At 40.2% G+C, this 21,696-nt stretch overlaps 1 protein-coding gene across 2 annotated transcripts in view; it reads right to left on the bottom strand.

Annotated features, from left to right (window-relative positions):
- The window catches only part of PKD1L1 (polycystin 1 like 1, transient receptor potential channel interacting), a 183,584-nt gene that overhangs the window by 143,106 nt on the left and 18,782 nt on the right, over window positions 1-21,696 (bottom strand). The window contains exons 7-9 of one of the 2 annotated variants that reach the window (XM_030796568.1): window positions 21,365-21,687; window positions 8,548-8,716; window positions 23-196 (exon numbers count right to left, since the gene is read on the bottom strand). In XM_030796568.1, the coding sequence (XP_030652428.1) occupies window positions 23-185 (163 nt within the window). In that variant the 5' untranslated portion in view covers window positions 186-196; window positions 8,548-8,716; window positions 21,365-21,687. Of the gene's footprint in view, window positions 1-22; window positions 197-8,547; window positions 8,717-21,359; window positions 21,688-21,696 lie in introns of both variants that reach the window. The other variant, XM_030796567.1, reaches the window with a different exon arrangement.

Genomic DNA, 21,696 nt, shown 5'->3' with positions numbered 1-21,696 from the left:
AGACTCCAGACATAGGTCTTACTTTTCTGATTCACTTGGGAGTCAGCAAAGACAAGCACTTCATCCTCATGGACACTGCTGGAGTTCATGAATGCAGACATGGCCTCATGGCCAATCTCCACATAATAAGGCCCAAGCTCCACTTTGGTTCCATGAAACTCATTATAAATAACAGCTTTGAGCATATAGATTCCTTCTGGAAAAATAAGAAAGAACGGACATTTGGTGAATTTTTAATAACAAGCATAACAGTTAACATTTGTAGAATGGTCATAATAGGGTGACTAATATGGGAACTGATACAGGAGAGGTGATCTTTCTTGTCTCTTGTAGCAGCAGGGCCATTTCACGGGCATGTGACCCATACAGTTGCACAGAGCCCCTCATGCAGTGGAGCTATGTGAGTGATTTAATGCTCTGCTATCTTGAAATTCCTCATAATTATTTTTAGCAAGGAGTCCTGCATTTTCATTTTCCACTGGGCCTTGAGAATTATGTTGTCAATCCTGTGCAGTAGGAAATATTCATAAGGAAGAAAATAGATATTAGTTATCCCACAGCTAGACAAATAATACTTAAACAGCCAAACGGGAATATATCAAATAACTATGACGGTGGATGACAAAAATGGCCCCAAACCCTTACCCGTTTTTCACACACTTACAATACAACTATAATATGACTCTGTGGCTCCTCTCATTAAGTGGAGAAGACTATTGCTTCACCTCTCATATTAGTGCTAATCATATGGCCAGTGGATTTTCAAAGTGCTTGCACACTGGGGCTTGCCCTCTCTTTCTTGTCTTGGGACCTCTGTCATTGTCATTGGGACCATGTCATTTCCATGTGAATAGCTTGGCCTAGTCTGCTGAAGGATGAGAGACACATGACTGAGTCTCCCCATGGCCCCAGCCGAGGGTCAGTCACCTCCAGGAGAAGAGCCACCTGGCTGATTGGCAGCTGGCTGCAGATCTGTGAGTGAGCCCCTCTAAGACCAGCTCAGACCTGATGAACTCCCAGCAGAACTGGGAGCTGAATTAAAGGTTATGTTTTAAGGCACTAAGTTTAGGGTGGCTTGTTAACACAGCAATAGACTATCAATACAACTCCACTGAACTGGAAAGACATTAGCAATTCTCTAACCTCAACTCCCTGCACAATATTCTTAAACTGTACATTTGATCGTGTCATTCCCAAGCTTGAAAATGTTAAGTGATTCCTCATGTGTCACAGGAGCAAATCTGTACCTGAGCCCTTCCCCCTCAGCTGAGCTGGTCCCAATCACTCATCCTTGACTCCACCAGGCCCACACCTGATGCATCAGCCACACGAAACCAGGCTCCACTGCTCAGACGGCCGGTCTCCATCACAAATATGCCCCTGTGCAGTCTTCTCTCAGTTTACAACATCCTTTGTGCCTCCATCTGGCCAACTCGCACCTACCATGAGCCTCTTTGAATGACTCAGGCAGAATCACTGGCTTCACCCGGCATCTGACTAGGGAACGTGGGCCGGGTTTCCCTCTCAGACTCACTACATTCTCTGTCTTTCTTGTCCTCAAACCTCATCACAGAACACTTAGTACATACATAATAAATGTTTATCAAAGGACCAATCAAGTTTACAGAATGGAATACTGAAGCTCGAAAAGTTAAACAACTTGCTGTAGGCCTAGAGTATGCAATGCTTTCTTAGGAATTAAGATAGTCATTTCTCTCTTCACTTGCTACATCCAAATTATATGGAATAATATGTGGATCTACTAGCAGCATAATAAGAAGAAAAAAGGGAATGATCTTAAAGAGTAAAAGTCTATCTCTGGGGAAGAATAGTGAACATGGTAGCATGCAGGAGGATTTGGGAATACTGTGATAAGCAAAGGCCAGAGAGAAGGGCATCCTACTCTAAGCACAACTCAGATTAACATGTAGAAGAAATAGGTACACTTTCCCAAATTGTATTCTCATCTTGGAAGCTATATCTCAAATGTTGAGACACCATTCATAACTCTATTGCAATTTTCTTACAATACTGCTCCTCATAACTGTGTCCAAAATAATTTTGCACACGAATTTTAATGACAAGTAGAAAGTGAAATAGATACCCATGCAGGTCATCCCATGCACAGGAACCAGAACTTAACTAAGAGTGTGCTACGTGTTGTTTCATGTCAAAAGGCAGATTTCAGGACCACAAGTTAGAAAAGGCAGTTTATGTGTTTTTTGGCTGCATAAATGTCTTCTTTTGAGAAGTGTCTGTTCATGTCCTTTGCCCACTTTTTGATGGGGTTGTTTGTTTTTTTCTTGTAAATTTGCTGGAGTTTATTGTAGATTCTGGATATTAGCCCTTTGTCAGATGAGTAGGTTGCGAAAATTTTCTCCCATTTTGTAGGTTGCCTGTTCACTCTGATGGTAGTTTCTTTTGCTGTGCAGAAGCTCTTTAGTTTAATTAGATCCCATTAGTCAATTTTGGCTTTTGTTGCCATTGCTTTTGGTGTTTTAGACATGAAGTCCTTGCCCATGCCTATGTCCTGAATGGTAACGCCTAGGTTTTCTTCTAGGGTTTTTATGGTTTTAGGTATAACATGTAAGTCTTTAAACCATCTTGAATTAATCATCACTGGCCATCAGAGAAATGCAAATCAAAACCACAATGAGATACCATCTCACACCAGTTAGAATGGCGATCATTAAAAAGTCAGGAAACAACAGGTGCTAGAGAGGATGTGGAGAAATAGCAACACTTTTACACTGTTGGTGCTACTGTAAACTAATTCAACCATTGTGGAAGTCAGTGTGGCAATTCCTCAGGGATCTAAACTAGAAGCACCATTTGACCCAGCCATCCCATTACTGGGTATATACCCAAAGGAATATAAATCATGCTGCTATAAAGACACATGCACACGTATGTTGATTGCGGCACTATTCACAATAGCAAAGACTTGGAGCCAACCCAAATGTCCAACAACGATAGACTGGATTAAGAAAATGTGGCACATATACACCATGGAATACCAGGCAGCCATAAAAATGATGAGCTCATGTCCTCTGTAGGGACATGGATGAAACTGGAAATCATCATTCTCAGTAAACTATCGCAAGGACTAAAAACCAAACACTGCATGTTCTCACTCATAGGTAGGAATTGAACAATGAGAACACATGGACACAGGAAGGGGAACATCACACTCTGGGGACTGTTGTGGGGTGGGGGGAGGGGGGAGGGACAGCATTAGGAGATACACCTAATGCTAAATGACGAGTTAATGGGTGCAGCACACCAACATGGCACATGGATACATATGTAACAAACCTGCATATTGTGCACATGTACCCTAAAACTTATAGTACAATAAAAAAAAAAAGAAAAGGCAATTTATATAATAGTTAAGAATACACTCCACGGACTCAGAGGAATTTGGCATTGGAAATCTTTGTGACCAAATCTTAGGCATATCTTACTTTCTTTTTTTTGAGACGGAGTCTCACTCTGTTGCCCAGGCTAAAGTGCAGTGGCGTGATCTTGGCTCACTGCAAGCTCTGCCTCCCAGGTTCACGCTATTCTCCTGCCTCAGCCTCCCGAGTAGCTGGGACTACAGGTGCCCACCACCATGCCTGGCTAATTTTGTTTTTGTATTTTTAGTAGAGATGGGGTTTCACCATGTTAGCCAGGATGGTCTTGATCTCCTGACCTCATGATCCACCCGCCTCAGCCTCCCAAAGTGCTGGGATTACAGGAGTGAGCCACCGCACCTGGCCAGGCATATCTTACTTTCAAGTTGACTTTTTTTTTGAGATAGAGTCTCACTCTGTCACCCAGGCTGGAGTGCAGTGGCATGATCTCAGCTCACTGCAACCTTTGCCTCCCGGGTTCAAGCGATTCTCCTGCCTCACCCTCCCAAGTAGCTCGGATTACAGCTGTCCGCCACCAAGCCCAGCTGATTTTGTGTGTGTGTGTATTTTTAGTAGAGACAGGATTTCACCATGTTGGCCAAGCTGGTCTCGAACTCCTGACCTCAGGTGATCCACCTCAGCCTCCCAAAGTACTGGGATTACAGGCATGAACCACCTCACCTAGCCTCAAGTTGATTTTAGACTTAACCCTGATAGAAGATGTAATACTGATATAGTTCTGATGTTTACCTCTCCCTAATCTAATGTGTCGAATTGTAATACCCAAAGTTGGAGGTAGAGCTTGGTGGGAGGTGACTGGATGATGGGAGTGGATTTCTCATGAATGGTTTAGTACCATCCTTTGGTGGTGTCCTTGCGATAGTGAGTGACTTCTCTTGAAATCTGGCTATTTAAAAGTGTATGGCATCTCACTCTCTCTCTCTTGTTTCTGCTTTCACTGTGTGATGTGCCTGCTGCCCTGTAGCCTTCTACCATGATTGTAAACTTCCTGAAGCCTCCCCAGAAGCTGAGCAAACGTCGGCACGATGCTTCCTGTAAAGCCTGCAGAACCGTGATCCAATTAAGCTTCTTTTCTTTATAAGTTACCCAGTTTGAAGTATTTCTTTATAGCAATTGGAGAATGGCCTAATACAAATACCAATTCCTTACTTTATTCATGAAACAACAAAAGAAACCAATGAATATGTATCAAAGTTTCAGATGCTTAAAATTATTATAATAGAGCAAGTCCTGATGTGAAATAGAAATATAGTTAGCCTTCTACTTAATCTTCTAGGAGTTAATCCAAAAACAGAAAGGAAAACAGTGAATAAAAATAAAAACTCTTTCTCTTTTTGTTTAGTGAAACTAGGAGGTAGCTAGCATGTTCAGAATACAAAATAGATGCAAAAACGGTTAAAAGCGGCAAATATCAAGCACGCATGAGCAGGAACCATACTGAAGGAAGAAAACAGAAAACGTCCTAAAGTGAGAATTCAGTTGCCAAAGGGCTCAGTGGCTGTGAATATCATCAACACACATACATGTGTGTACGCAACACACACACACACACACACTCCACCTGCAGTTAGTTCAGAAAAAATGCAACTCTTTAAATTATGAGTAATGCCGTGAAGAAAAAAAAAAGAAAGGATGAAAGGAAGGAAGGCAGGAGAGAAGAAGGGAGGGAAGGATAAAGGGAGAAAAGGAGGGAGAAAAGACCATTCAGCACGTACAAGATACTATAAGAGTCAAGAGGGAAAATTCAGGAAATACTCATAATAGATTAAAATAATTTATCAGAAAAACACTGTCCACAAGAATAGAACTGAAAAACTTGAGGAATCATTATCTTCTGAGATGCAAGACCAGAGAGCATCTGGTCTTTGAAGGAAACAAAGTCAACATTTTAGAGTATAATGGAGAATGGAAAGTGTAAAACACAAAAGAAGGGATGCAGAGGAAAATATGAGGAGAGCGGATCAGATGAAAAAGGAAAAACAAAAAAGATTTGAAAAGACAAAAGAGAACTAATAGATGTACGCCAGTCTCCCAAAAAGAAAGCTGACATATTGGAATAGAAACAATGTAAAGATCTAATTCAAGAAATCTTTCCTGAAACAAAGGACACATTGAAAAGGTACACCACGTGCTGGAGAAAGGTGACCCAGAGTGGCCAGCACTTAGACATGTCCTGGCAAAGCTGCTGGAGTTGCAAATAAAGAAATAACTACCGGCTGGGTGCAGTGGCTCAGACCTGTGATCCTAGCACTTTGGGAGGCTGAGGCGGGTGGATCGCTTGAGGTCAGGAGTTCAAGCCCAGCCTGGCCAACATGGTGAAATGCCATCTCTACTAAAAATACAAAAATCAGCCAGGCGTGGTGGTGCATACCTGTAATCCTAGCTACTTGGGAGGCTGAGGCATGAGAATCGCTTGAACCCAGGAGGTGGAGGTTGCAGTGAGCCGAGATCATGCCACTGTACACTGTACTCCAGCCTGGGCAACAGAGTGAGACTGTGTCTCAAAAAAAAAAAAAAAGAAAAGAAAAGAAAGAAAGAAAGAAAAGAAGTAATTCTCTTGACAATCACAGAAAAACATTAATCAATGGGGGGGGAAAAGTAGGCTGACTTTGGAATCACAAGATAAGAAAGACAGAATGTAGAATTTCAGGGAGGCTTCTTCAGACAGAGTGTCAGGGCCACCAGCTGAATTTCTGATTCAGTAGGTCTGCAGTGGGGCTGACAGTCTGTATTCTAAGCCAGTCTCAGGTGGTCATGATGCTGCTGGGCCATACTTGGAGAACCATGGTTATAGGAGAGAACAGAATGGAAAGACAACCAGATTCCCCAGGAAAACAACATGTGTCCAAGGAGTCCAGAGCCAGCACACTGTCATTCCAACATAATGGCAGCAACAGTTTTGAATATGGGAACTTAGAGGAAGCTTATTCCATGAATTTTCCTAAAAAATCTACTAGAGGACAAACCTCAGACAACCAAACAGGAACACCATGCCAAAAAAAAGCCGAGTGAGGACTGAATATATTAGCTCTAGAACCAGAACTAAGACTAATGTGGGGAAGCAGGTTGATATGGTTTGGATCTGTGCCCCCACCAAATCTCATGTCGAATTGCATTCCCCAGTGTTGAAGGCTGGGCCTTCAGCATTGGCGGTGAGGAGGTGGGAGGTGATTGGATGATGGTGGCAGATTTCTTATGAATGGTTTAGTGTCACCCCCAATCCCTGCCACTTGGTACTGTCCTCATGATAGTGAGTTCTCATGAGATCTGGTCTTTTAAAAGTGTGTGGCACCTCCCCCCTCTCTTGCTCCTACTCTGGCTATGTAATGTGTGTGTTCCCCGTTCGCTTTCTGCCATGATTGTAAGTTTCCTGAGGCTTCCCCAGAAGCTGAGCAGATGCCCACATCAATGTTTCCTATAAACTCTGCAGAACTGTGAGCCAATTAAATCTCTTTTCTTTATAAATTTTCCAGTGTCAGGTATTTCTTTATAGCAATGCAAGAACAAACTAATACATAGGTGGCAGAAAAAAAGGTAAATATTTCATGTTCTGACAATGTAGAAATCATACAGTAAATGAAATTTGGGCTGGAGAAGAGAGGAGGTAGGAGCTGTGGAATAATGCAGATTGCCTCATAAGTAATTGCTGGAAATCAAAAGACATGAAGATTTAACAAAGCAATTAAGAAAGGTGAAAGCATATATGAGAAAAAAATGAGTAAAATTGGTGATAAAGAAGAGAGAAGGGAAGAGGAAGATGGGAAATATGCTAATTTCATCATCGCTCATAGTAGCTGATGAACGGATACTCTAAAGAAACAGAGGGATAAGGACATTTTATAAATAAAAGGGGTCAACTAAAACAAGGCACAAACCTTTCAAGTATCAGAAGGCTAACTCAGATGAACATACAAAAGAAAGAAAAGACTATTTAATGAAATGTATTTTAAAATGTACACAGAGCCCATAATGTAAAATATGACAAACATCTGTCATTTCAATAAAGACAAAAATCACTAAACTCACGTATCTCAAATAAGAATGATCAGAATGATTCACACAGCAAAGCCAAGTCCATTGTAGAGAAACATCTAGGACAGTGATTCCAAAAGGTGGTAAATAAAAGAATCTCCAAAATTGTGAGAGGCTGTGTGATGAGGTGGGAGTGCCCATGCTGCAGGGGTCACCACAGGCAAGGCAGGGCAGAAGACACAAAGGAAGAGGCTTGGGCCACCTGGGTTGTTCAAGGAATTGGGATTTCCAGTGAAAAGGGTAAAACAGGGTTATGTTTTCCTACTCAGGACAGAGGGCCAGCCATGTGGGAGGATCACCCAGAATCCTGATCCTCAACCTCATCTTATCCAATGTTTGCCTCTTTCTCTCTCCCTCCCTCTCCATCTGTTTTCCTTTCTCTCCCCTTCCTCCCTCTCTTTCTCTCTCTCTTTTCTCACCCCCAACATTCCTTCTCCCTCAACAGCCTTTCCCACTGGTGGGTGAGGTGTGGTTATGAGGACCACGGAAAAGGGTGAGCAAAGGGGCTCAGCAGATAGCAGATACCTAGAGCCAGCCCACACTCACTGTACAGGAGGGACACAGGGCTGCAACTCCCTGTAACCTCCTGAGCAGCCATGGATTTTTATTCCTAACACTGACCACATTTTAAGCCATAAAGACAACATCAGGACTTAAAGTTAAAACAGCAGAGAAAAGATTTGCTTATCATGCTACATTAAAACTAGAAATTAATAATGAAAGCAGTTCACAAAAGAGGCCACATGACATGTGAAAATTTTAAATGTAAATAATAACTAATTTAGCATCTGAGAAAGAAAAGAAGCTTTTATCTGAGGAATGCAAACCTCCTCTAAATGATCAGTCCCCAGAGGCGTGTGGGAATGAGACAGCAGTCACAGACCACTTCCCTCCTTCGGCTAAGGAATCCTGTCTTGAAACTGCTAGCTATCCCATGAGTGGCTATAAATTAACCTAACAATGCCACACACAGGACACCGTAGCCCATACAGTGTATAGCCAATCACTAATCAATGTCATCTCTGTAAACCAGTGAAAATTCCTGACAACTTTGTATCAGCCCACTCCTTGTGGCCTCTTTTCGCTTTTAAAAACATACTGGTGACAAAGGCAGAAACAAGCTCATATCCAAGGTTAGTGGGGTCTGAGTCTTCCTGGCAGCTGTTTTCACTTTGGCAAAAGTAAACCTTTAAAGTTATATTTTGTGTCTCTGCTTCTTTGTAGGTGGAAATATCCAACTGAAAATGTAAAAGAAGAAGAAAAAATACCTATAAAAGCAAAAAGAAGAAAATAAAGATAAAAGCGGAAATTAATGAACTAGGGGAAAATGTGGAATAAACAAAATCTGAGAGCTAGTTCTTTAAATAAACTAATGAAAATTTACCCAACCAATTATGGAAAGAAAAAGAAATAAAATAAAACAAAATAAAATAAAAATGATAGAAGAAAATACAGATACCAATTAAAATAAAAGAACTATAAGAGCCTATTTTGCTCACCTCTATGCAAATAAATGTTAAAACCTGGATTAAATAGATAATTATACAAGAAAAAATAACTTGAAAGAACTAACTAGAGGAGAAACTGAAATTCTTAACAGATGAATTTCCATAGAAGAAATAGAGGAAGGTGTCAATGAGCCACTCCAACGGCAGTAAGAAGTACCAGTCCCAGAGGGTTAAAAAGGAAATTCTCCAAAATAGAATATATATTTCCGATGCTATTCAAATTGTTTCAGGACAAATAAAAGACAAAGAAAACTTTCACACAGCACTGATATCAAAGACCAAAACTATTGCACAAAAATCAATGACTAGAAATTGTTCTGCACCAGCCATTTGAAGGTGATCCAGTACCTATCTACCTACCTGTTGTTGAGGAGAAAAGCTGTAATGAGGCAACTGGAAAATTGGACTATTTTTCAAATGCATTTGCAAATGACTTTAACGATTTTGGCATTTAGAATCATAGGTCTTGCTGTTACCTTCTCAGTTATTTCTAGGTTGACCTATTCATTAAGTAGAACTTGGGTTCTAAGATTTAGGTGACTTAGTCCACTTTTTATAAATAAATAAATAAATAAATAAATAAAGGGGGGATCACAGTGAATGGGAGGCAGGACTAGATTGCAGCTCGAACTTGGATGGACAGAGCAGTGTGTGGAGGCTCGCATATTGAATTTTTGCTCTAGAACGACTGCAGGAATAAATCAGGAAAGCTGAGAGGACCCATAGACTCCCTGAAGTAAGTGGATTGCTCCTGCAGGACCCAGGAGACACCCCAAATACTGTGCTGGTATACATGGCTGAGAGACTCACAAATGGTTCACATCACAGTACTCTGTGCAGACAACCCCCAGTACCAGCCTGGTACCTGGTAGACTCACTGGGTGGCTAGATCCAGAGGAGAGATAACAATCACTACAGCTCAGCTGTCAGGAAGCCACATCCATAGGAAAAGGGGGAGAGTACTACATCAAGGGATCACCCCACAGGACAAAAGAATCTGAACAACAGCCTTCAGCCCTAGACCTTCCCTCTGACAGAGCCTACCCAAATGAGAAGGAACCAGAAAACCAACTCTGGTAATATGACAAAACAAGGTTCTTTAACACCTCCAAAAAATCACGGTAGCTCACCAGCAAGGAACCCAAATCAAGAAGAAATCCCCAATTTACCTTTAAAAGAATACAGGAGGTCAGTTATTAAGCTAATCAGGCAAGCACCAGACAAAGGCAAAGCCCAGTGTAAGGAAATCCAAAACACGATACAAGAAGTGAAGGGAGAAATACTCAAGGAAACAGATAGCATAAATAAAAAACAATCAAAACTTCAGGAAACAATGGACACACTTATAGAAATGCAAAATGCTCTGAAAAGTCTCAGCAATAGAATTTTTTTTTTTTTTTTTTTTTTTTTTTTGAGATGGAGTCTGGCTGTCGCCCAGGCTGGAACGCAGTGGCACGATCTCGGCTCACTGCAGGCTCCACCCCCTGGGTTCACGCCATTCTCCTGCCTCAGCCTCCCGAGTAGCTGGCACTATGGGCGCCCGCCACCTCGCCTGGCTAATTTTTTGTATTTTTAGTAGAGACGGGGTTTCACCGTGTTATCCAGGATGGTCTCGATCTCCTGACCTCATGATCCGCCCACCTCGGCCTCCCAAAGTGCTGGGATTAAAGGCGTGAGCCACCGCGCCCAGCTCAGCAATAGAATTAAACAAGTAAAAGAAAGAAATTCAGAGCTCAAAGACAAGGTCTTTGAATTAACCCAATCCAACAAAGACAAAGAAAAAAGAATAAGAAAATAAGAACAGAGCCTCCAAGAAGTCTGGGATTATGCTAAATGACCAAACCTAAGAATAATTGGTGTTCCTGAGGAAGAAGAGAAATCTAAAAGTTGGAAAACATATTTGGGGGAATAATTGAGGGGAATAAACTTCCCCAGCCTTGCTAGAGACCCAGACATCCAAATACAAGAAGCACCAAGAATACCTGGGAAATTCATCATAAAAAGATCATTGCCTAGGCACATTGTCATCGAGTTATCTAAAGTTAAGATGAAGGAAGGAATCTTAAGAGCTGTGAGACAAAAGCACCAGGTAACCAATAAAGGAAAACCTATCAGATTAGCAGCAGATTTCTCAGCAGAAACCCTATAAGCTGGAAGGGTTTGGTCAGTCTCTTCAAACAAAACAATTATCAGACAAGAATTCTGTATCTAGCAAAACTAAGCTTCATACATGAAGGAAAGCTACAGTGGCTAACAGAATTTGCCACTACCAAGCTACCACTGCAAGAACTGCTAAAAGGTGCTCCAAATCTTGAAACAAATCCTGGAAACACAAGAAAACAGTACCTTTTTAAAGCATAAATCTCACAAGACCTATAAAACAAAACTACAATTTAAAAAACAAAAAACCAATAACCAAGGTATACAGGCAACAAATAGCATATGAATGGAATGGTACCTCACATCTCAATACTAACATTGAATGTAAATGACCTAAATGCTCCACTTAAAGAATACAGAATAAGGCCGGGCGCGGTGGCTCATGCCTGTAATCCCAGCACTTTGGGAGGCCGAGGCGGGCGGATCACGAGGTCAGGAGATCGAGACCACGGTGAAACCCCGTCTCTACTAAAAATACAAAAAGTTGGCCGGGTGCGGTGGCGGGCGCCTGTAGTCCCAGCTGCTCCGGAGGCTGAGGCAGGAGAATGGCGTGAACCCGGGAGGCGGAGCTTGCAGTGAGCCAAGATCACACCACTGCACTCCAGCCTGGGCAACAGAGCGAGACTCCGTCTCAAAAAAAAAAAAGAATACAGAATAGCAGAATGGATAAGAATTCACCAACCATCTGCTGCCTTCAAGAGACTCACCTAAGACATAAGGACTCGCACAAACTTAAGGTAAAGTGGTAGAAAAAGACATTTCATGTGAACAAACACCAAAAGTGAGCAGGAGTAGCTATTCTCATATCAAACAAAACAAACTTTAAAGCAACAGCAGTTAAAAGAGACAAAGAAGGACATTATATAATGATGAAAGGCCTTGTCCAACAGGAAAATATCACAATCCTAAACATCTATGCACCTAACACTGGAGCTCCCAAATTTATAAAACAATTACTAATAGACCTAAGAAATGAGATAGACAGCAACACAATAATAGTGGAGGACTTCAATACTACACTGACAGCACTAGACAGGTCATCAAGACAGAAAGTCAACAAAGAAAAAATGGATTTAAAGTACACCCTGGAACAAATGGACTTAACAGATATGTACAGAACATTCCACCCAACATATGCAGAATATACATTCTATTCAATAGTGCATGGAACTTTCTCCAAGATGGACCATATGATAGGCCACAAAACAAGCCTCAATAAATTTAAGAAAATTGAAATTGTATCAAGCACTCTCTCAGACCGCAGTGGAATAAAACTTGTAATCAACTCCAAAAGGAACCTTCAAAACAATGCAAATATGTAGAAATTAAATAACCTGCTCCTGAATGATCACTGGGTCAAAAATGAAATCAAGATGGAAATTTAAAAATTCTTCAAACTGAACCACAACAGTGACACAACATATCAAAACCTCTGGGATGCAGCAAAGGTGGTGCTAAGAGGAAATTTCATAGCCCTAAATGCCTACATCGAAAAGTCTGAAAGAGCACAAACAGACAATCTAAGGTCACATCTCAAGGAACTGGAGAAACAAGAACAAACCAAAACACAAACCCAGCAGAAGAAAGGAAATAACCAAGATCAGAGCAGAACTAAATGAAATTGAAAGAAACAAACAAAAAATCCAAAAGATAAAAAAACCAAAAAGCTGGTTCTTTGAAAAAATAAATAAAATTGATAGACCATTAGCAAGATTAACCAAAAAAAGAAGAGAGAAAATCCAAATAAGCTCAATAAGAAACAAAACAGGAGATATTACAACTGACACCACAGAAATACAAAAGATCATTCAAGGCTACTTAATGAACACCTTTACACACACAAACTAGAAAACCTAGAAGAGATGGATAAATTCCTGAAAAGATATAATCCTCCTAGCTTAAGTCAGAAAAGAATTAGATACCATGAACAGACCAATAATAAGCAGTGAGATAGAAATGGTAATTTAAAAATCACCAACAAAAAAAGTCCAAGTCCAGACTAATTCACAGGAGAATTCTACCAGACATTTAAAGAATTGGTACCAATCCTATTGACACTATTCCACAAGATAGAGAAAGAGGAAACCTTCCCTAAATCATTTTATGAAGCTAGTATCACCCTAATACTAAAACCAGGAAAGGACATAACCAAAAAAGAAAACTACAGACCAGTATCCCTAATGAACATAGATGCTGGAATCCTTGAAACACTAGCTAACCTAATCCAACATATCAAAAAGATAATCCACCATAATCAACTGGATTTCATACCAGGGATACAGGTATGGTTTAACATACTCAAGTCAATAAATGTGATACACCACATAAACAGAATTAAAAACAAAAATCACATGATCATCTCAATAGATGCAGAAAAAGTATTCAACAAAATCCAGCATCACTTTATGATTAAAACTTTGAGCAAAATTGGCATACAAAGGACATACCTCAATATAATAAAAGCCAGCTATGACAAACCCACAGCCAACATAATACTGAATGGGAAAAAGCTGAAAGCATTCCCTCTGAGAACTCGAACAAGACAAGGATGCCCACTCTCACCACTCCTCTTCAACATAGTACTGAAAGTCCCAGCCAGAGCAATCAAGAGAAAGGAATACAGGGTGTCCAAATCAGTAAACAGGAATTCAAACTGTCACTGTTTTCTGATGATATGATTGTATATCTAGAAAACCCTAAAGACTCATCCAAAAAGCTCCTAGAAATGATAAAAGAATTCAGCTAGGTTTCTGGATACAAAACTAATGTACACAAATCAGTAGGTCTTCTATACATCAACAGAGACCAAGCTGAGAATCAAATCAAGAACTCAACTGCTTTTAAAATAGCTGCAAAAAAAAAACCAAACACTTAGGAATATACCTAACCAAGGAGGTGAAAGACCTTTACAAGGAAAACTACAAAAGAGTGCTGAAAAAAAATCATGGATGACACAAACAAATAGAAACACATCCCATTCTCATGGATGAGTAGAATCAATATTGTGAAAATGACCATACTGCCAAAAGCAATCTACAAATTCAATGGAATCCCCATCAAAATACCACCACCATCTTCACAGAATTAGAAAAAACAATTCTAAAATTCATATGGAACCAAAAAAGAGGCTGCACAGCCAAAGCAAGACTAAGCAAAAAGAACAAATCTGGAGGCATCACATTACCTGACTTCAAACTATATTATGAAGCCATAATCACCAAAACAGCATGGTACTGGTATAAAAATAAGCACATAGACCAATGGAACAGAATAGAGATCCCAGAAATAAACCCAAACACTTACAGCCAACTGATCTGCAACAAAGCAAACAAAAACATAAAGTGGGGAAAGGACACTCTTCAACAAATGGTGCTAGGATAATTGGCTAACCACATGTAGGAGAATGAAACTGGATCCTCCTCTCTTACCTTATACAAAAATCAACTCAAGATAGATTAAGGACTTAAATCTAAGACCTGAAACTATAAAAATTCTAGAAGATAACATTGAAAAAACCCTTCTAGACATTGGCTTAGGTAAGGATTTCATGACCAAGAACCCAAAAGCAAATGCAATAACAACAAAGATAAATAGTTGGGAGTTAATTAAACTAAAGAGATTTTGCACGGCAAAAGAAACATTCAGCAGAGTAAACAGACAACCCACAGAGTGAGAAAAAATCTTCACAATCTATACATCTGACAAAGGACTAATATCCAGTATCTACGATGAATTCAAACAAATCAACAATCCCATCAAAAAGTGGGCTAAGGACATGAATAGACAATTCTCAAAAAAAAAAAAAAAAAAGATATACAAATGGCCAGCAAACATATGAAAAATGCTCAACATCACTAATGATCAGGGAAATGCAAATCAAAACTGCAATGCGATACCACTTTACTCCTGCAACAATGGCTATAATCAAAAAATCAAAAAATAGTAGATGTTGGTGTGGATGCAGTGAACAGGGAACACTTCTATACTGCTGGTGGGAATGTAAACCACTATGGAAAACAGTGTGGAGATTCCTTAAAGAACTAAAAGTAGAACTACCATTTGATCCAGCAATCCCACTACTGGATATCGACCCATTGGAAAATAAGTCATTATACGAAAAAGATACTTGCACATGCATGTTTATAGCAGCACAATTTGCAATTGTAAAAACATGGAACCAACCCAAATACCCATCAATCAATGAGTGGATAAAGAAACTGTGATATATATATATATAATGAGATACTACTCAGCTATAAGAAGAATGAATTAATGGCATTCACAGTGACCTGGATGAGATTGGAGATTATTATTCAAAGTGAAGTAACTTAGGAATGGAAAACCAAACATCGTATGTTCTCACTTATAAGTGAGAGCTAAGCTATGAGGATGCTAAGGCATAAGAATGACACAATGGACTTTGGGGACTCAGGGGGAAAGGGTGGGAAGTGGGTGACAGATAAAAGACTAGTAATAGGGTGCAGTGTATATGGCTCAGGTGATGGTTGCACCAAAATCTCAGAGATCACCACTGAAGAACTTACTCATGTAACCAAACACCACCCGTTCCCCAATAACTTATGGAAATACAAAAAAAAAATGCTAATTGAGGGGGCTCTTGAGCAGCCACTTGCTCAAGCCTGCTCCCACTCTGTGAATTGCCTTCAATAAATCTGTGCCTACTCTGGCAAAAAAATAAATAATAAAAATAAATAAATAAATAAATAAAATCAATGACTAGAAGCCAACGCCATTTATGAGGAAGAACCATGAATAATATGTTAGAAAACTGAATTCAATAGCATAATCAAAAAGTAATTCACCAAAATCAAGTGTTCTTCACCCCTAGGAATTCAAGAATGAGTCGATAAGATATTGGCTAATATAACACATGAGATTTGAAGTTCTAAAGAAGCAAAGAAAAAAGTTATAAAATCAACTTCACAGATGCTGGAGAGAATTTAACAAAATCAACAACTCTTATTTTTTTTAAGTCTTCATTAAGAGAGGAAAAGATGAAAACTTCCTTTACATGATAAATTATATCTGTCAAAAATCTAGTATCAAGTTTAATGTAACAATGTCACCGCCTGATGGGTTCTTCTTTCCCACTGCCCTGAAAAAAGACTAATGAGACCAGCAGGTGTTGCAGCAAAGAATGTAATTATCACAGGCCTGCTGAGCAAGGAGAACAGGGAGAAAGTTCTCAAACCTGTCTCCCCCAGAATTTGGAGGCTGGGTTTTGTAAAAGTAGTTTTTAAAAAGTACTTTCCCAGCAGGGTTCTGGGAAACTGGAACAAATGATTGGCTGAACAATTGGGATGAAATCACAGGAGCATCTCAAACTGTCTTTGTGCAGCTGAGTTAGTTCCTTGGCAGGGATATAAGGGGGTAGTCTTAGAACTAGATGGTGTCTCTTGGTCTACTGAAATGTTAAATCTAAAAAATATCTCAAAATCAGATCTTTAGGTTTCACAATAGTGATGTTATTTATAGGAGTAGTTGGGAAAGTTACACATTTTGCAACCCTCAGTTACATGACTCTGGGGCAACAGACAACCTATAGAAACACAAACTAAGCAATGGCAGGTTAGGGTTTAATGCCTACTCATTAGCAAAGTCCAAACCCCTATCACAGTTTTAACCTTGCCTTATGAATGTGGCTTTAATCTTCAGACAAGGAGGGTGCCAGTTTCCTTTGCCTCCAAGTTTAATGATAAACCTAATCCTTCTCATAGTTATCTTGGCCTCTGCATTACAGTAAGCAAGAAAAATATTTAGTCTGTGAAGTTAGAAGCAAGATGGAGTCAGTCATGCTAGATCGCTCTTATTACTTATAATTCTGCAAAAGCAGTTCAAAAACACTGGAAGGATCTTGAGACTGACATGCCCATCATCATCTATCTCATTTAACACTGTTCTGGCAGTATCAGCCATTGTAATTAAACAAGAGAAAGAAACTGGAGGGGTCAAATTGGAAATGAGAGGTTGATAATCACCATTCATAATTAATATGTTTACATAGCTGAAAAACACTAAAGAATACACTTCAAGATAACTATAAACAACCTGAGAATTCAGTGAAAGAGAAGAGGACCTAAAATCAACAGCAAATAGCAGCAGCTTTTCTACATACCAGTGACAACCAGTTTGGGGACAAAATGGAAAAAAAATGGGAAAAAATATCCCTTTTATAATACAATAGTGCAAAAAATAAAATATCATACAAGAAACAGGTAAATTCTACACAAAGAAATGTTCAGGCTGAGCGCAGTGGTTCATGTCTGTAATCCCAACACTTTGGGAGGCTGAGGCTGTAGGAACACTTGAGGCCAGGAGTTCGAGACCAGCCTGGTCAATATAGTGAGACTCCTGTCTCTATAAAAACAGAAAAGAAAAGAAAAAACAGAAATGTTTAAAATACTTTTAAAGAAAGATGCATGGAAAAATGGACAGGAACAGGGCAGTTCATGCAGGGGGAGACTCTTAAATATAAAGACTCTACATAATTTATATATTAAACATTTGTAAATGAAAAATAAAATTCTAAGCCCTCCAACCTACTGAATGGACCCCTCCTTTTGGCCAAGGGCATTCCAAAGTTAACCTGAAAGATGAGTTCAGTCCACAGTGGGAAGGGAGGGTCAGACATGCCCCACGATACCCTCCTGCCTTTGGAATTCAGGCACAACTGACCAGCATTAACATTTAAACAGAGGCCTTAAGAATGACAAAACAGACTTTTTGTAGCAATAAGATACCAACATGACAGATAGCAGGCCCTGAAAGAAATCAAAGTATTTTACCCCAAAATATATTTGACACTTTGAAATTGTCCTACGAAGAGAGGAGGACCCAAAATCAACAGCAAATAGCAGCAGCTTTTCTATATACCAATGACAACCAGTTTAGGGACAAAATGGGAAAAAATATCCCTTTTATAATACAATAGTGCAAAAAACAAAATATCATACAAGAAACATGTAAATTCCATATAAAGAAATGTTCAGGCCGGGCACAGTGGTTCATGCCTGTAATCCCAACACTTTGGGAGGCTGAGGCTGTAGGATCACTTGAGGCCAGGAGTTCAGGGAAAAATTTATGTTCTGTTGAGAATTTCCTTCCCTTTCCAGATCTTTTCCTGATCCAGGACAGAATTAACTGAGTCTGGCACCTTTTAAAGGCTGATAAGAAACATTTACAATCTATTCTTTCTGAAGGCTGCTTCCTGGAGGCTTTGTCTGCATGTTAAAAACTTTGGTCTTCACCACCACTTATTTCCACCCTGACACTCCTTTCTATTGATTCCAGGTCTTTAGGTAATAACTTAACTTTTTCAACCAATTGCCAATCAGAAAATCTTTGTATCCACCTATGACCTGAAAGCCTCCCCCACCCCCATCTTTGAGTTGTCCCACCTTTCCGCGCAGAACCAATGTACATTTTAGATGTATTGATTGATGTCTTACGTCTCCCTAAAATGTATAAAACCAAGCTGTAGCATGACCACCTTGGGCACAAGTTCTTAGGACCTCTTGGAGCTGTGCCTCAGGCCATGGTCCCTCATATTTGACTCAGAATAAATCTATTCAAAAATTTTACTTAGTTTGATTCTTTTCATCGACACATGATTTAAATAAAAATACCAATAAGATATTTTTATACTAGTCAGTGTGCGTCTGAAGTTCATGTGGAAAAATGAACAAGCAAAAATGGCAAGAATAATGCTAGAGAAGATGAGTGACAAGGGAAGCCAGCAAATCACCTGATGGCAGAGAGGAAACCAGCATTGGTAGAGGCAGCACACCCCATCAGTGTGGCAACCGAATTCCAGCATATGACACTGAGCCAAATGGGTGGCCATGCTAGAGAAGATGAGTGACAAGGGATGCCAGCAAACTGCCTGAGGGCAGAGAGGAAGCCAGCATAGGTAGAGGGAGCACGCCCCATCAGTGCGGCAACCGAATCTTCCAGCAAATGATGCTTAGCCAAATGGGTGGCCATTCAGGAAACAGTCAAATGGAATCTATAATGCAGGCTTTATGCCAGGATATATATTCAAATGCATTCAACATTTAAGTGAGAAAACAGAATAATAAAAACTCTAGAAGAAACCATGAGAGAGTTGTTCCACAAACTTAGAGTAAGGAAAGAATTTCTAACTATGACTTAAAACTCAGAAACCATAAAAAAGGTTGATAAAGTGTACTTAATAAAAGTTAAAAATTCCTACATGAAAAGAAAAAAAAACTATAAGTAAAACCAAAACACAAATGACAAATTGAAAGAAACAATACTAAAAAGACAAATTTTCTTTTCTTTTTTTTTTTTTTTTTTTTTGAGACAGAGTCTTGCCCTGTCGCCCAGGCTGGAATGCAGTGGTGCAATCTCAGCTCACTGCAACCTCCGCCTCCCGGGTTCAAGCGATTCTCCTGCCCCAGCCTCCTAAGCAGGGCACGCCAACACGCCCAGCTAATTTTTGTATTTTTAGTAGAGATGGGGTTTCACTATGTTGGTCAGCCTGGTCTCGAACTCTTGACCTCGTGATCTGCCCGCCTTGGCCTCCCAAAGTGCTGGGATTACAGGTGTGAGCCACCACACCCAGCCGACAAATTTTCTTAATAACTGAAAGAGCTCATTGAAACCCCATATTAGATGGAACTGTGAAAGTGCTCTGCTTGGATGAATATGGTCATATACTGGCAGTTGACAAGGATGAACCTAATAAAATGCAAATTTGAAAACTTCAGAAAAGTACTGTTTTTACCTATCATATTGATCTCTACATTGTTCACAGGAATGTAAACCGGATAAGAGTCCTAATTAAAAGCAATTTAGCAATAACTATCAATTACAGATGCACATAGCATTTGAGGCAATAATCTTGGCTTTCCATTAAATGACATACACATGTAATTATTAACTGCGATGTTGTTTGCAATACTGAAAGATCAGAAACAATTTCAATGTCCACCAATAAAAAGAAAGAGCTGAGTAGATTTGGTCCATTACATTAATGGACTACTCAGCAACCACACCAAAAGCCAGGGAAGCTGTTTCTGTGTAGACAGGGGAGGCTGTCTAGATATGGATATGCATTTAAGTGGGCAAGGAGTGGGATACTGTGCGTGGTATACTTCCATTTGTGGAAAGGAGGAGAAACAACATTTATACTTGCTTATACACATAAAAGAAATAAGAAGTAGAAGGCAGTAGTTGACTGTGGGTCAATAGCAAAGAACTTTTTACTATATATCTTTCTAGAATGTGGTAGTTTACACCATGAGAATGTACCATGTTCAAAAAGTGACTTTAAAAAAAGGGAGGCAGGGGGAAGATGCAGTGGCTCACACCTGTAATCCCCGCACTTTGGGAGGCCCAGGCAGACAGATCACTTGAGGTCAGGAGTTTGAGACCAGCTAGGCCAATATAGTGAAACCCCATCTCTACTAAAAATACAAAAAATTAGCTGGGCATGGTGGTGCACACCTGTAATCCCAGCTACTTGGGAGGCAGAGGCAGGAGGATCCCTTGAACCTGGGAGGTGGAGGTTGCAGTGAGCCAAGATTGCACCACTGCACTCCAGCCTGGGCAACAGAACAAGACTTTGTCTCAAAAAAAAAAGGAAGAAAGAACGAAAGAAAAAAAAAGAAAAAATTAAATCCTATCCATAAGTGGAAAAGTATCAGAACTCTTCACTCACCCTCCACCCCCAGTCATCATCTCTAGGGGTTTAGTAGTTGTCTGAGTAGAAAGGGTCCAACACTGGAATGTAAAAAATTTTTTCTTACTTTTGTTGAGACTACAAAATGTTGGAAATTTTAGTGCAAAAGAATTCATATAGAACATTGTGTGTGTGTATATGTGTGTGCATGAACTTGAAGGACAATTTAAGTAATTTCTCAATAGTTATTATTTTTAGAATTCTGCTTCTGTGTAGGATGAAGCGCCAGTACATTAGCTTTGGGACCTCAGGGCAAATCCCCAGCCTCACCACCTCTACCTCACAAGGCAGGTGGAAAGACTAAATGCAATGAAGTATGGTAGAGTTGGTCACAGTGCAAAACACAGTGCACAAATCCACCTACGTCTGCAGTGCGCCACTGAACTACTATTCTTGGAGTCAGGAAGGTTGGCTGAGTCCAGAGAAATGGAATGCAGTTTCTTTTCTTTTCCCAACACTGCCTCTTGAGTCCCCTAGCTCAGGATCTCCTTCCCAGGCTCCTGAAAGGACACCGTGCACCTTACCTTTTGAGTACTGGTGGTAGGCAGTCACCGCCATTGCCTCAGACATGATGTGTAGCCTCATTTCAACCCCAGAACTGTCCCTGAAATCCATCATCAGACAGAGAGCCTCTCCAGAAGCCATATGAACACAGAATCCCAGATTTGGAGGTGCCCGAGCTTCCATTTCCAGGGAGCAATCGAGAACAGGGTTCATGGAGTTATCAGAATTTCGAGCTGGGATGGCCACAGGAGGATGCTGAGTAGGGGGATAGAGGATCTCAGAACCAGATTGTGATGACGTGAAGCTGGGGGAGCGAGGAGTGCCAGGCAGAAGGCCATGGGAGCTGTGGGAG

This window comes from Nomascus leucogenys, chromosome 17 (genome assembly GCF_006542625.1).
Source record: "Nomascus leucogenys isolate Asia chromosome 17, Asia_NLE_v1, whole genome shotgun sequence".
Lineage (NCBI taxonomy): Eukaryota > Metazoa > Chordata > Mammalia > Primates > Hylobatidae > Nomascus > Nomascus leucogenys.
Note: the sequence above shows the minus strand (reverse complement) of the source record. Positions and strands in the feature narration are given on the sequence as shown.